We start from the raw sequence: 11,606 nt of genomic DNA on the forward strand, positions 1-11,606 counted from the left end.
TTTGGACCAGCTATTCACGTACCCCAGACTGACCCATGGATCGAGCTCCTCTCCAGGCGACCATCTGAAAGACTCGCACGGCTGATCTAGTCGCGACCACATCGGTGTTAAAACGGAAAAGCTTTTCGATTTTATACTCTCATATCCCTAGCCTAGCGTCCTTCTCGATCTCTTCCATCTCCGCTGAAGTATAAGACTGATACCGCGGCTGCCTCTGCTACCCCTTATTCTCTTGTCACCGCTCCTCACTCACACAACTCACCATGGCTTCCTCCGGGGTTGGGTCGTATTCGAACCCTTTGAAGAAATTCAAGTGTGTTTTTCAGCGCGGACGCGTATTGTCTTCTGATCCCAATCGCTAACAGATCGATAGGCTGGTATTTTTAGGAGAGCAGAGCGGTACGCACAATCCTCCGGGGCGATCACACGGGGTTAAGACACGATAAGGGTGGCATCTGACATTAATTTTGCAGTGGGGAAGACGTCTCTGATTACCAGATTTATGTATGATTCGTTCGACAACACATACCAGGCGACAATCGGAATCGACTTTCTGTCCAAGGTAGATTTCACCTCGTTCACTGACATGTTGCGTCGGCGTCACGAATACTTTTACGGTTGCCCATCACCGAATATGCGGGTTAGCTAACCTGTCCTCGCGCATTAGACGATGTATCTGGAGGATAGAACAGTCCGACTCCAGCTCTGGGATACGGCCGGTCAAGAGCGATTCCGATCCCTGATTCCTTCCTACATTCGAGACTCGAGCGTCGCAGTTGTCGTCTATGATATCTCAAACGCCAAGTCGTTCCAAAATACCCGGAAGTGGATTGATGATGTTCGTGGTGAGCGGGGCAACGATGTGATCATCGTGCTAGTAGGCAACAAGACCGATTTGAATGATAAGCGGGAAGTTACCACAGCTCAAGGCGAGGAGGAGGCAAAGAAGAATGGTCTGATGTTCATTGAGACCAGCGCCAAGGTCGGCCACAATGTGAAGCAACTTTTCAGGAGGATAGCCCAAGCCCTTCCCGGAATGGAGGGTGAAGCAAACAGAGAGTCGCAAAGTGGGTTTATTTTCCGCAACTGTTGGCTTGCTGCCTCTGAGACTGACTGCTCTTCGTACAGTGATCGACGTCAATATCAACCCCAGAGAGACGACAAGCAACGATGGATGCGCGTGCTAGTTCTATATCAACCTTTTGATTACCTGTCTATAATTGCTACTCGCTCCTTTGATGATTTGATCTCAATGACGATAATTGAGATTGTCCATAATGTTTTACCATTCTTAACATGTACATTGCCTTCTCCATTCCATGTTTCAGGTTGAACAGCGTTTTTAGATTGAAGTCTTTTCAATTTTGCGTCTCTTCAGTGCGTTGGTCTCAAAGTGGTCGTCGCCGAGGTGCTACAAGGCAGAGATGGGTGTTCTACTTGCGCGTCATATGAGCGTCTCATTGCCCCATGGACTCATCGTCAAGAATTTCTGTTGCGTCGATATTATTGGGAGATTATCCACTGTTTTTCTGTGTATCGATGTCGTGCATTGACCTCGTCCATTGACAAAAGGAGGCTGATATTTCCAAGCCTCATACAGTCAAGTACAATTGAATCCAGTCTCTGGCTATTTAGTCCGGCAGGCAGAAACATTCGCTCTCAGTGCACTGCAGCCGTCCTATTCAATACCACAAAATAGCTCTAAATGTGACTTGGTGTTTACTATTTTGTGGCAGATGCCAAGCCATAGAGGTTGCCTGATGTTTCTTACTGGACTACAAAGTACCGCTGAAAATGACCATAGATGCATCCGGAGTTGACGTTGAAATAATGTAACAGACTAGTTGCAAGAAAATGGAAGATTCAATTCTATCTACCCATCGTAATGTCGGAAAAGACTTAGGATAATGAGAATAAAATAATGATGCCAATTGTCATCATTGCCATTCTCAGGGCTCGCTATTATTCGCATTATGCTTTTCTGAGTAGTCTTAGACTCTGGTAAACGAATACGAAAAGGTAGCGATCAGCGGGCGGATCGCCCGGAAAACCAAGCCCGCCCCTGTGCAACAGCTGCTTAGGTTGGGCATTCCAACAACCCAGCACCAGCCTCGTTTGCCATCTTTCATTCTCTTCAACCGATCCCGACTTGTCGTTCTACCATCATCTTCTTCTGTCATTCCATTCCTTTTCCTTTTTCTGCCGTCCTTGAGCCACGATCGGTTTCCCTCACCGACCTCATCGGCGGCATCCATCATGGGGTTTTCAGCCCGTTTCCTCCGCGTACCGCGGCCAGAGGTACGTCAATTTTTATCGCATGACCTCAAAATGAAGAGACTGCAAAACTCTTCCATTCGTCTTTCGACAGGTCTGTCAAGTGTGTGAATACTAATTAACGATGACTCCAATAGACGTTTCTTTATGTGATGAGCCTGGAGACAGGCGCTTCTTTAATCACACTTTCCCTGCTGCTGAACAAGATCAGCGGTCTCTATGGCCTGCTCGCCTTATTGACCGGCTACCATCTGTCGCCAGTCCAGCTCTCTATGTACCTCTATTCGCTTATTGCGCTCGGTCTTACAGCATATCTCTTCCCGCATATTCGGAAGCAGTCGCCCCTGCAGTGCCTCGCCCTCGCTTGGCTCTACCTCTTCGACACAGTCATCAATGCCGCATACACAGCTGCGTTCGGGGTGACATGGTTTCTCGTTATCTCACAGCACTACGATAACGGGACCGCAAAGGGGCCGGGCAGCGACACAATCTCCCAGACCGCCGGCTTCACCAACCCCAAATACGGCTCCTCGTCCACCAATGGAAACTCCGCACGAAGCCCGGACGGCCTCACCAACGCCGTCACCCAGCCCGAGAGTTTCCAAAGCATTGTGTTCATCTGCTTGCTGTGGATTATCCGCATTTACTTCGTGTTCGTTATGCTCGCCTTCGCCCGCCAGAAATTACGTCTCTACGTCGCGATCCCCCGCCACACACAGCTTCCCACGCACAGCCGCAATACCTCCGTTGCTAGCGTTGCTAGTGTTGCTGATATCGACCGGGAGCCGTTCTCGCCTTATAGTCCTGATGGTCAAGGCTGGCAGGGCAAGCTTGGCCGCCTTATGATTGGCCTTGGTCGCAGTTACTGGCTGGGCGAAGACGAGGACGGTGCCTGGTTGGACAGCATGGGTCGCAAGTTTCGTGCTCGTGGCCAGGAGCTTCCTGGTCCTTTGGAACGAGAAAGAAGGCGCCGGTCGGGCACCGGGCCTCCACAGCCCTCGCAAGCCACAGTTCAGGCCGCTGCACTGCAGCAACCGATCCCGGAGAATCTAAAGATGCATGACTGGACTGACGGCCGGTGATTTGCTTCGGTTACCAGCATATATCGCTGCCTAGCAGCCGGCATACTTTGTTCACATAACGACACGTGATGTCATCTGGTCCTGCCACCCCGGCTCCTACTTAATTGCTAGGGATCGTGGCCGGCCATCGTTGCGATCTTGTCGTTGTATAGAATCAAATCGACAAGGCTCGCCACTGTTGATAATCCCCCTTTTACCATCGGCTCAAAGTCGTTGTGATCTTATTTGTTCCTGTTACTTATTTCATATGCCGAAATGATCTACATAACATGGTTGGGTGGGGACTTGGGCTCTGGGTGACTGCTTCATGATTCATGTCTTTCGCCCTTCGCTTTTGATGAATGTCTTCAATGGAAGAGGCGTTCGGGTCAGGTTTTCTCGGATATGGCATGCGGATGTAATTGGTGCTGACACGTGGAATCAGATAGTAGAGGGTATCATGGATCTACTCTGGTGGACGCCTGTTCTCTCGGCTGTGGATGGCTCGGGAGTATAGGCCCTGTATATTTCATAACGATATGGGTTTAGCATTTAATATGGCGTCTTGAGAAATTCAACATCATCAATTGAGATAGTTTTCGTCTTCAAACTTATTGCATATAACCTCGCAGCAGCTGACAAGCAGCCGATCTGTTTAAAATGATGGCGTTAATGAGAGTTTGGTCATCCAGTCACTCACTACCTTAGTAGTTGAATACTGATTTATTGAAACGACACCAAGCTCTCGCCCGAGAGATTGGCCTGAGGCACTTTGGTAGCGGCGAAGAGTGCAAGAGTGCTGGATAAGCAAGGTCCGGCAGTTAACCATCCATGAGAATCTCAGCGTTTCAGTCTGTTACTCAAGAGAATTCCACTATTAGACATTCATTTTACTCTAGTCTAAGGTAGATATATGACAACGACGGAGAGCAGCTCTGCTTCAAAAATAACAGAATCCCGATACTGTTGACTGTCCTTCTCGTCAGATCATCAGCTCGGTGACCGATTCAAACACCGACGCCAAGACCTCAAAAGGTGAGGAAGAAAACTGACGTGCTCGAGCTAACAGTCACGGGACCCCTGCACTTCAACCAAAACGGCAAGTTTGTTCCTACACTGGATAAGTGTTTGCATCGATGTCGTGATCGTAGTCCAATCAGAAGGCTGATGATCCAACCCCCGATGGCGGAGAGGATAGTGTACTCAGTGCCTTTTTTCCCGTTGTCTGCTTTTTTTGGGAGATAATTGTGAAGAAGTTAGGAGGGCTTTTACTTAAATCTCATTTGAGTGCCTTTCTCTTCCTCTGCATACTCTGTTTGTTCTTCTGTCAAGGTTGCATTGAGTGGGAGTCGCCGTATGCGGTGATATCTACATTTCTGCACTTATAGTTCATCCCACTTTCTGCGCAGTGAAGAGCGCAGTGCACATCTACCAGATATGGCATCCATTTCATCTGCTGCGGAAGCAGGTTAGTCTTCTTTCCCAGTGCATGCTATTGTCATGTTCCAATGGAACATTCTCCCTGCGATCAATCGCTAATTTTTTAAACAGCTGCACGAGTTGCCTACCTTGTCAGCGACACCATCCTCTCCGTTCAGCCCTCTCTGCAGACAGATTCTCTGTTTTCAAAGCCCCTCAAGGCTCTGAAGGCGAGCAATGCTCGTAGCATCCTCCCTAGATCTGCACCTGAGGTGAGTGAACTTGCGACATGCCCCGTCACGGAGATTTCGCAGAATTTGGATTGACACTGTGGACAGGTGGTAGCTGTACGCTCTAACGAAGACCCTCTACTCTCTGCCTTCCATCCACTGCAGGCAGGCGACGCAGTTTCCGTCGTCACCGGCTCCTCTGTCCTGCTCTCATCCGTTCCTCGCCTCTACCGCTTAGCGAACTCCCCAATCGTCATTCACGTCGCCCTGGAGCCCTCCCCATTCCCAGATTACTCCGTCATCAGCTCGATACGCCAGTGTGGCTTTACCTTCTTGCATTCCGAGACAATCCAGGAGGCACAGGATATTGCCATCACCGCTCATGCTCTAGCCCACAGATCCGGAAAGGGTGTCATTCATTTCTTTGATCCCGCCAACTCCGCAAACGAGGATGCCATTGAAGCAGAAAATGTGGACGTTATTAGATCTCTGCTCAACCTGGGCAGAAGCACTGCGTCTCAGTCTGGAGCACAGACACTATATGCCGACTCCGGTCGCGTAGCCACCGTGTCTGAGGAAGTTGCGGAGAGCTCCGCTGCCCAAGGTGGCATTGCTCCCACTCTCGCGCCGCCAGCCCAGACTCCTTCAAGCGTCAGTGTTGATAACTCATCCGTCGGATCGTCACGGAGAGATAGCAGCACGGACAGCCATGCCACCAGCTCTGCCGCCACAACCGTTGATGCTGCCGCTTCGGTCCGTCCAGTCAGCGCTGCCGACATCTTCGAGTGGACCGGCCAGATCTGGAGGATTCTGTCCCAGAGCACCGGACGCACCTACCGCGCGATTGAATACACTGGTCCTTCGGATGCCAAGTCGGCCATTTTCATCTTTGGCTCCACCGGAGTATTCGTTGATGTTCTTGCCAAGGCGGAAGCCAACAGTGAGCTTGAGAAGATCGGACTCGTCACTGCTCGTCTATACCGTCCCTGGATCGGAGGCCAGATTGTGAATTCCATTCCCAGCTCTGTAGAGAAGATTGCCGTTCTCGAGCAGGTTCGCAAGACTACCAAGTGGGGTCCGTCATTCATGGATCTCTTGTCCAGCTTGACCCCGTCTGCTGGCAGACCAACCCCTCAAATTGTTGGGTACAGACTTGGATATGTCGAGCCGTCTACTGCAGTTCAGGCACTGCGCGGTATCGTTCAAAACTTGAACTCTTCCTCCCCTATTCAGAACCTCGAGATCGGCAGCGCCAAGGCCCCCGCCACTGAGCCTTCCCTGGAACAGCCTCACGTTGAGAACGCCTACCTGAAGATCCTGAACCAACTATTTGCTGAGCGTCTTTACATTGCCAATCAGTTGGACTCTCAGAATGCCGGCGTTTCTTCCACTATCGCGGCGAGCCCCGAATATGGATTCGGTTCGCTGATCGCCAGGAAGGAGCGCCGTCAGCGCTTCGTCCGGGACGTCGAAGAAGCTTCAAAGTCTACTGACTTCACCTCAGATTCCTCCAAATCATCGTTGTCCAATTGGGCGCTGAATGTCAAGGACGCTTCAAAGGCGAACAAGCTGGCTTCGGAAGTAATCGAGACTCTCTCCAAGGACGAGTCTCAGCTAGCTAAGAAGCTCCTTGAGTCGAGGAAGCTCTTCTTTGAAGAGTCCCAATGGCTTATCGGTTCCGACGCGTGGGCTTATGATCTCGGCAACTCTGGTGTACACCATGTTCTCGCCTCCGGAGAGAATGTCAACATGCTTATTATTGACTCCCAGCCTTACTCGGAGCGTGCTGCTGCCGACCCGACTCGCAGGAAGAAGGATATCGGATTGTACGCCATGAACTTTGGCAATGCTTACGTCGCCTCTGTTGCCGTTTATGGCTCCTACACCCAGGTTCTCCAGGCAATGGCCGAGGCCGAGCAATTCAAGGGTCCTTCCGTCGTTGTCGCCTATCTGCCCTACAACCAGGAAAATGACTCCGCTCTCACTGTTCTTCAAGAAACGAAAAAGGCCATCGACCTTGGATACTGGCCTTTGTACCGCTGGAACCCCGAGAATGAAGCGAAAGGCGAACCCAAGTTCGCTCTTGACTCCGATCGTCTCAGACGGGAGCTCGAGGAGTTCCTTCGCAGAGACAACCAGCTCACTCAGCTCATGAACCGGAAGCCCAAGTTCTCTGCTGTTCTCTCCGAATCATACGGCACTGAAGTCCGCGCCCTGCAGAAGCGTAAGGCCAAGGATTCGTATGAGCAGCTGCTTGAGGGTCTTTTCGGAGCACCTTTGACAATCCTCTTTGCTTCTGATGGCGGTAACGCTCAAACCCTCGCCAAGCGCCTCGGAAACCGGGGTCGCGCTAGAGGATTGAAGACCATGGTCATGGCCATGGATGACTACCCGGCTGAGGATCTTGCGACAGAGGAGAACGTGGTCTTCATTACCAGTACTGCTGGCCAGGGTGAATTCCCTCAGAACGGTCGCAGTCTCTGGGAAGTCATAAAGAACTCTGGTGATTTGGATCTCTCCACTATCAACTACTCTGTCTTTGGTCTTGGTGACAGCCACTACTGGCCTCGCAAGGAGGATAAGATCTACTACAACAAGCCTGCCAAGGATCTCGACGCTCGTATCGCTTTCCTTGGAGGCCGCAAGCTCACGGATATTGGTCTCGGTGACGACCAGGACCCAGATGCTTACCAAACCGGCTACTCTGAGTGGGAGCCTCGTCTTTGGCAAGCTCTAGGTGTCGACAAGGTAGAAGGTCTTCCAGAGGAGCCCGCGCCCCTGACCAACGAGGACATCAAGATCCAGTCCAACTACCTGCGCGGTACCATTGCTGAGGGCTTGTTGGATGAGACCACCGGTGCCATTTCCGCTAGTGACCAACAGTTGACCAAGTTCCACGGCACCTACATGCAGGATGATCGTGATGTCCGCGATGAGCGGAAGGCTCAGGGTCTTGAGCCAGCCTACAGTTTCATGATCCGTTGCCGGCTTCCTGGTGGTGTTGCTACTCCTTTGCAATGGATTCAGATGGACGACATCAGCAGCGCATACGGAAACGAGACCATGAAGCTCACCACAAGACAAACCTTCCAGTTCCACGGTGTCATCAAGCGCAACCTTCGTTCCGCCATGCGTGCTATCAACAAGGCGCTCATGACAACCATTGCTGCTTGCGGTGATGTCAACCGTAACGTCATGTGCAGTTCTCTACCCGAGCTTTCCTACTTTCACCGCGAAACCCACGCAATTGCTAAGAAGATTAGCGACCACCTGCTTCCTTCCACTACCGCCTATCATGAGATTTGGCTGAAGGATGATGACGACAACAAGGTCCAAGTGGCAGGAGATGCCGTTCAGGACCACGAGCCCCTGTACGGTCCCACATACCTTCCTCGAAAGTTCAAGATCACCATCGCCATCCCTCCTCACAACGATACTGATGTCTATGCGCACGATATTGGTCTGATCGCCATCAAGGGTGCTGACGGACACCTTGAGGGCTTCAATATTCTCGCCGGTGGTGGTATGGGTGCAACTCACAACAACAAGAAGACTTACCCTCAGACCGGTCGTATGTTTGGTTACGTGCCAGCTGATCAGGCTCACGTTGTCTGTGAGAAGATCATGCTCGTCCAGCGGGACTTTGGTGACCGCAAGAACCGTAAACACGCTCGTCTCAAGTACACCATTGACGACATGGGAGTTGAGACCTTTAAGGGCAAGGTGGAGGCTCTCCTTCCCGATGGATTGCGATTTGCAGAGCCCCGCCCGTTCAAGTTTACTTCCAACGTCGACACCTTTGGCTGGCAGAAGGATGAGACGGGCTTGAACCACTTCACCTTTTTCATCGAGAACGGTCGTATCGAGGACACAGCTGAGTTCACCATGCGTTCGGGCTTACGTGAATTGGCCAAGCTCGACAAGGGCGAGTTCCGCCTGACTGGTAACCAGCATCTGATCCTCTCCAACATCAAAGACGAGGACTTGCCTGCTGTCAAGGAGATAATGGCCAATCACAAACTCGACAACACTTCCTTCAGCGGTCTGCGTTTGTCTTCCTCTGCTTGTGTCGCGTTCCCCACATGTGGTCTGGCTATGGCCGAGTCTGAGCGCTACCTTCCTGTGCTGATCTCTAAGCTGGAGTCGACCCTTGAAGAGGTTGGCTTGGCCCGCGACAGCATTGTCATGCGTATGACCGGTTGTCCGAACGGTTGCGCCAGGCCCTGGCTCGCCGAGGTCGCCTTTGTCGGTAAGGCCTACGGTGCTTACAACATGTACCTTGGCGGTGGTTACCACGGACAGCGTCTTAACAAGCTGTACCGCCAGTCTATCAAGGAGGATGAGATCCTTGAGATCATGAAGGGTCTGCTCAAGCGGTACGCACTTGAGCGCAACACTGATGGTGAGACTCCGGAGCGCTTCGGAGACTGGTGTATCCGGGCTGGCATCATTAACAAGACCACGGATGGCACCAATTTCCACGAAGGGGTATGTTGACCTATCACTCACTATTCTTAAGGCTTCTGAGCAGTTACTAACCTGATTTAAAGGTTGCTGAAGAGGATGAAGAGTGAAGGATGATGAAAAGTTACGCTTAATCTCCTTGTTGGATAACAGGACGCGTACCCTTGTGATTTTACCTTGATGATAAATGTCCCGCTCCGAGATATGCTCGTCATACCTGCAGATAAACCTGTCATTGTCTTTTGCATTGCATTTTAGATCAACTACATCTGTAATTGCGTCCTTTGGCGTAAACAACTAATGAGTCACGGTTCCCTTTCGGGACTGGCCATCGAAGCTTGTCTCTTTTGTCTCTCTTATGTACGGAGTAAATAGGTGCCCTTATCAATCACAAAGCCTACGCTTCTTACAGTAGGCGGTGTACAACCAAAAATTAATTTCTGCCGCTTATCCCGCAGTCACTCTGCGAGCTTCTCCAAATGTAGAAAGCTGCAGATCAGGAATTTCAGCCATCGAGGAGAAGCCGCTCTATCATTCTATTCTTCTATAGCTGTTCAAGGTCCTGTGCATATCACTCATTATTCCTGCAGTGATCAGGACACCCAGTCGTGGATCCTTTTTGAAAATTCCGACCCGCCAAATTTAACCCCTCATGGACGACTCGGATCCCGTCATCGCATCCTACGATGTGTACCTTACAGACTCCGAGATTTCCAGGTTCGTTCTCCAGTACTTAGACCGATCCGCCGAACACCCCTACGACGAGAGCCACGAACAGAAGCCGACTGCTTTCCGATTGAAGCCGAACACAGGTCTCGTGGAGGTTGATGTGCCGATCCAGACACGAGTGAACTACGATGTCAGCAAGGGACTGCGATATGGCGATGCCATGAGGAGGTCCCGCAGCGCCCGGGATGGAGGCTCCTACGGTTTGGCTGGCGGGTTCAGCTCGGGGGCTGCTGCGGGCGGTGGGAAGGTGAAGATGGAGGGGAACGTGGATGTGGAAATGGGCGAGATGGATAGTAAGGAGGGGTCTGATATTATGCGGGTGCAGACGCTTGGAGGGCGGATTAAGGGTCCTGAGGATGGGGACCCGGTGTACATGCTTGCGGCGTTCCGTGGACGTGGGTATCCCCCTCTGCTTGATCGCAATGAAGAGGAATTGCTGACGTGCAATTTGCAGAGAATTTGCACCTGTCTCCTGTTTCTGCTGTCGTGCAGTTGCACCCTCAGCTTCATCATATCGATGCTTTGGATGAGATACCTGCGAAGGGAAGGGGCAAGGCCCGGAAAGAGGGCGAGGAGGAGCAGACTGAGGCTCGCGCGATTGATGTGAAGATCAAAGCTGCCGAGGATGCGGAAGCGGTCATGGTTGCGGGCAACCTGGAACTGCTTAAGAAGATGCAAGATGAGAAGTGGACTACGTATGAATGGGTGGATGCAGAGGTTTGTCCTTCGACTGCTGCGTATCGTGAGACGCCGGTTGTGCTAACTTATCTTCAACCAGACCGAGGAAGCATGGCAGACGTACGAGAGCTACATGATCCAGCAGGATCTGGAGAATGTTCCGCAGCTTGAGGCGGCCATTGATAGCGAAGACTATCTGGACCGGATGAGCGCGCCTCGTATCGACCCAGCTCGACCAGAGATGACGGGTTGGGCGATGAAGCAGAATCGGAAGAGGCAAAAGGAACAAGCTGGCTCCGTCGGAGTCAATGCGCAAGGGTGAGCTTCGATATTGCACTTGAAGGGATGAATCAATGTACGATTGCCACGATGTATAAATACTCCATTTGTAGAACCTGGCCATTATGGATCATAGAGTGACTACCGCTATTCTACGTCCTGAACTTCTGATTAGGATAACTCGACTATTCAACCAGTGGTATTTCGAGCTCACTAAGGCTAGACACGTAGTACCTACCTGCGCTACTAATCGCCAGTCGTATAGACACTCCTCAATCACTTTCTTGCTCATGCACTTTCGCTGAGGATAACTACATGAAAGAACAGGAAATATCCAATTGCTCCCCTCGCAACGGCAAACGAGCCGACATGATTCGAAAGAGATCAAAAAACCCCCCATCGATACAATAGACATTGTGGCTACCTCTGTACAATTTTAATTGAAGATGCTCACTTGAAAAGGCTCCATGAT

General features: G+C 51.2%; 4 protein-coding genes across 4 annotated transcripts; all 4 read left to right on the plus strand.

The window, feature by feature from the left end:
- Positions 1–263: 263 nt before the first annotated feature.
- On the plus strand, positions 264–1,187 carry NFIA_090800 (Rab family GTPase YPT6; the record flags this gene model as incomplete). The annotated part of the gene is made up of 5 exons (XM_001261018.1): positions 264–313; positions 374–399; positions 474–562; positions 668–1,067; positions 1,129–1,187. The coding sequence occupies 5 exons, from the start codon at positions 264–266 to the stop codon at positions 1,185–1,187; spliced, it is 624 nt and encodes a 207-aa protein (XP_001261019.1).
- A 1,069-nt stretch (positions 1,188–2,256) lies between these two features.
- On the plus strand, positions 2,257–3,356 carry NFIA_090810 (inositol phosphorylceramide synthase regulatory subunit KEI1; the record flags this gene model as incomplete). The annotated part of the gene is made up of 2 exons (XM_001261019.1): positions 2,257–2,298; positions 2,412–3,356. 2 exons carry the CDS (start codon positions 2,257–2,259, stop codon positions 3,354–3,356), a joined length of 987 nt encoding a protein of 328 aa, XP_001261020.1.
- Positions 3,357–4,772: 1,416 nt separating this feature from the next.
- Positions 4,773–9,481, plus strand: NFIA_090820 (sulfite reductase (NADPH) subunit beta; the record flags this gene model as incomplete). The annotated part of the gene is made up of 3 exons (XM_001261020.1): positions 4,773–4,803; positions 4,887–5,026; positions 5,093–9,481. 3 exons carry the CDS (start codon positions 4,773–4,775, stop codon positions 9,479–9,481), a joined length of 4,560 nt encoding a protein of 1,519 aa, XP_001261021.1.
- Positions 9,482–10,100: 619 nt separating this feature from the next.
- NFIA_090830 (uncharacterized protein) lies at positions 10,101–11,177 on the plus strand (the record flags this gene model as incomplete). Its single annotated transcript, XM_001261021.1, has 3 exons — positions 10,101–10,572; positions 10,632–10,894; positions 10,956–11,177. The coding sequence occupies 3 exons, from the start codon at positions 10,101–10,103 to the stop codon at positions 11,175–11,177; spliced, it is 957 nt and encodes a 318-aa protein (XP_001261022.1).
- Between the last annotated feature and the right edge of the window lie 429 nt (positions 11,178–11,606).

This window comes from Aspergillus fischeri, genomic scaffold, assembly GCF_000149645.3.
Source record: "Aspergillus fischeri NRRL 181 1099437636264 genomic scaffold, whole genome shotgun sequence".
NCBI lineage: Eukaryota > Fungi > Ascomycota > Eurotiomycetes > Eurotiales > Aspergillaceae > Aspergillus > Aspergillus fischeri.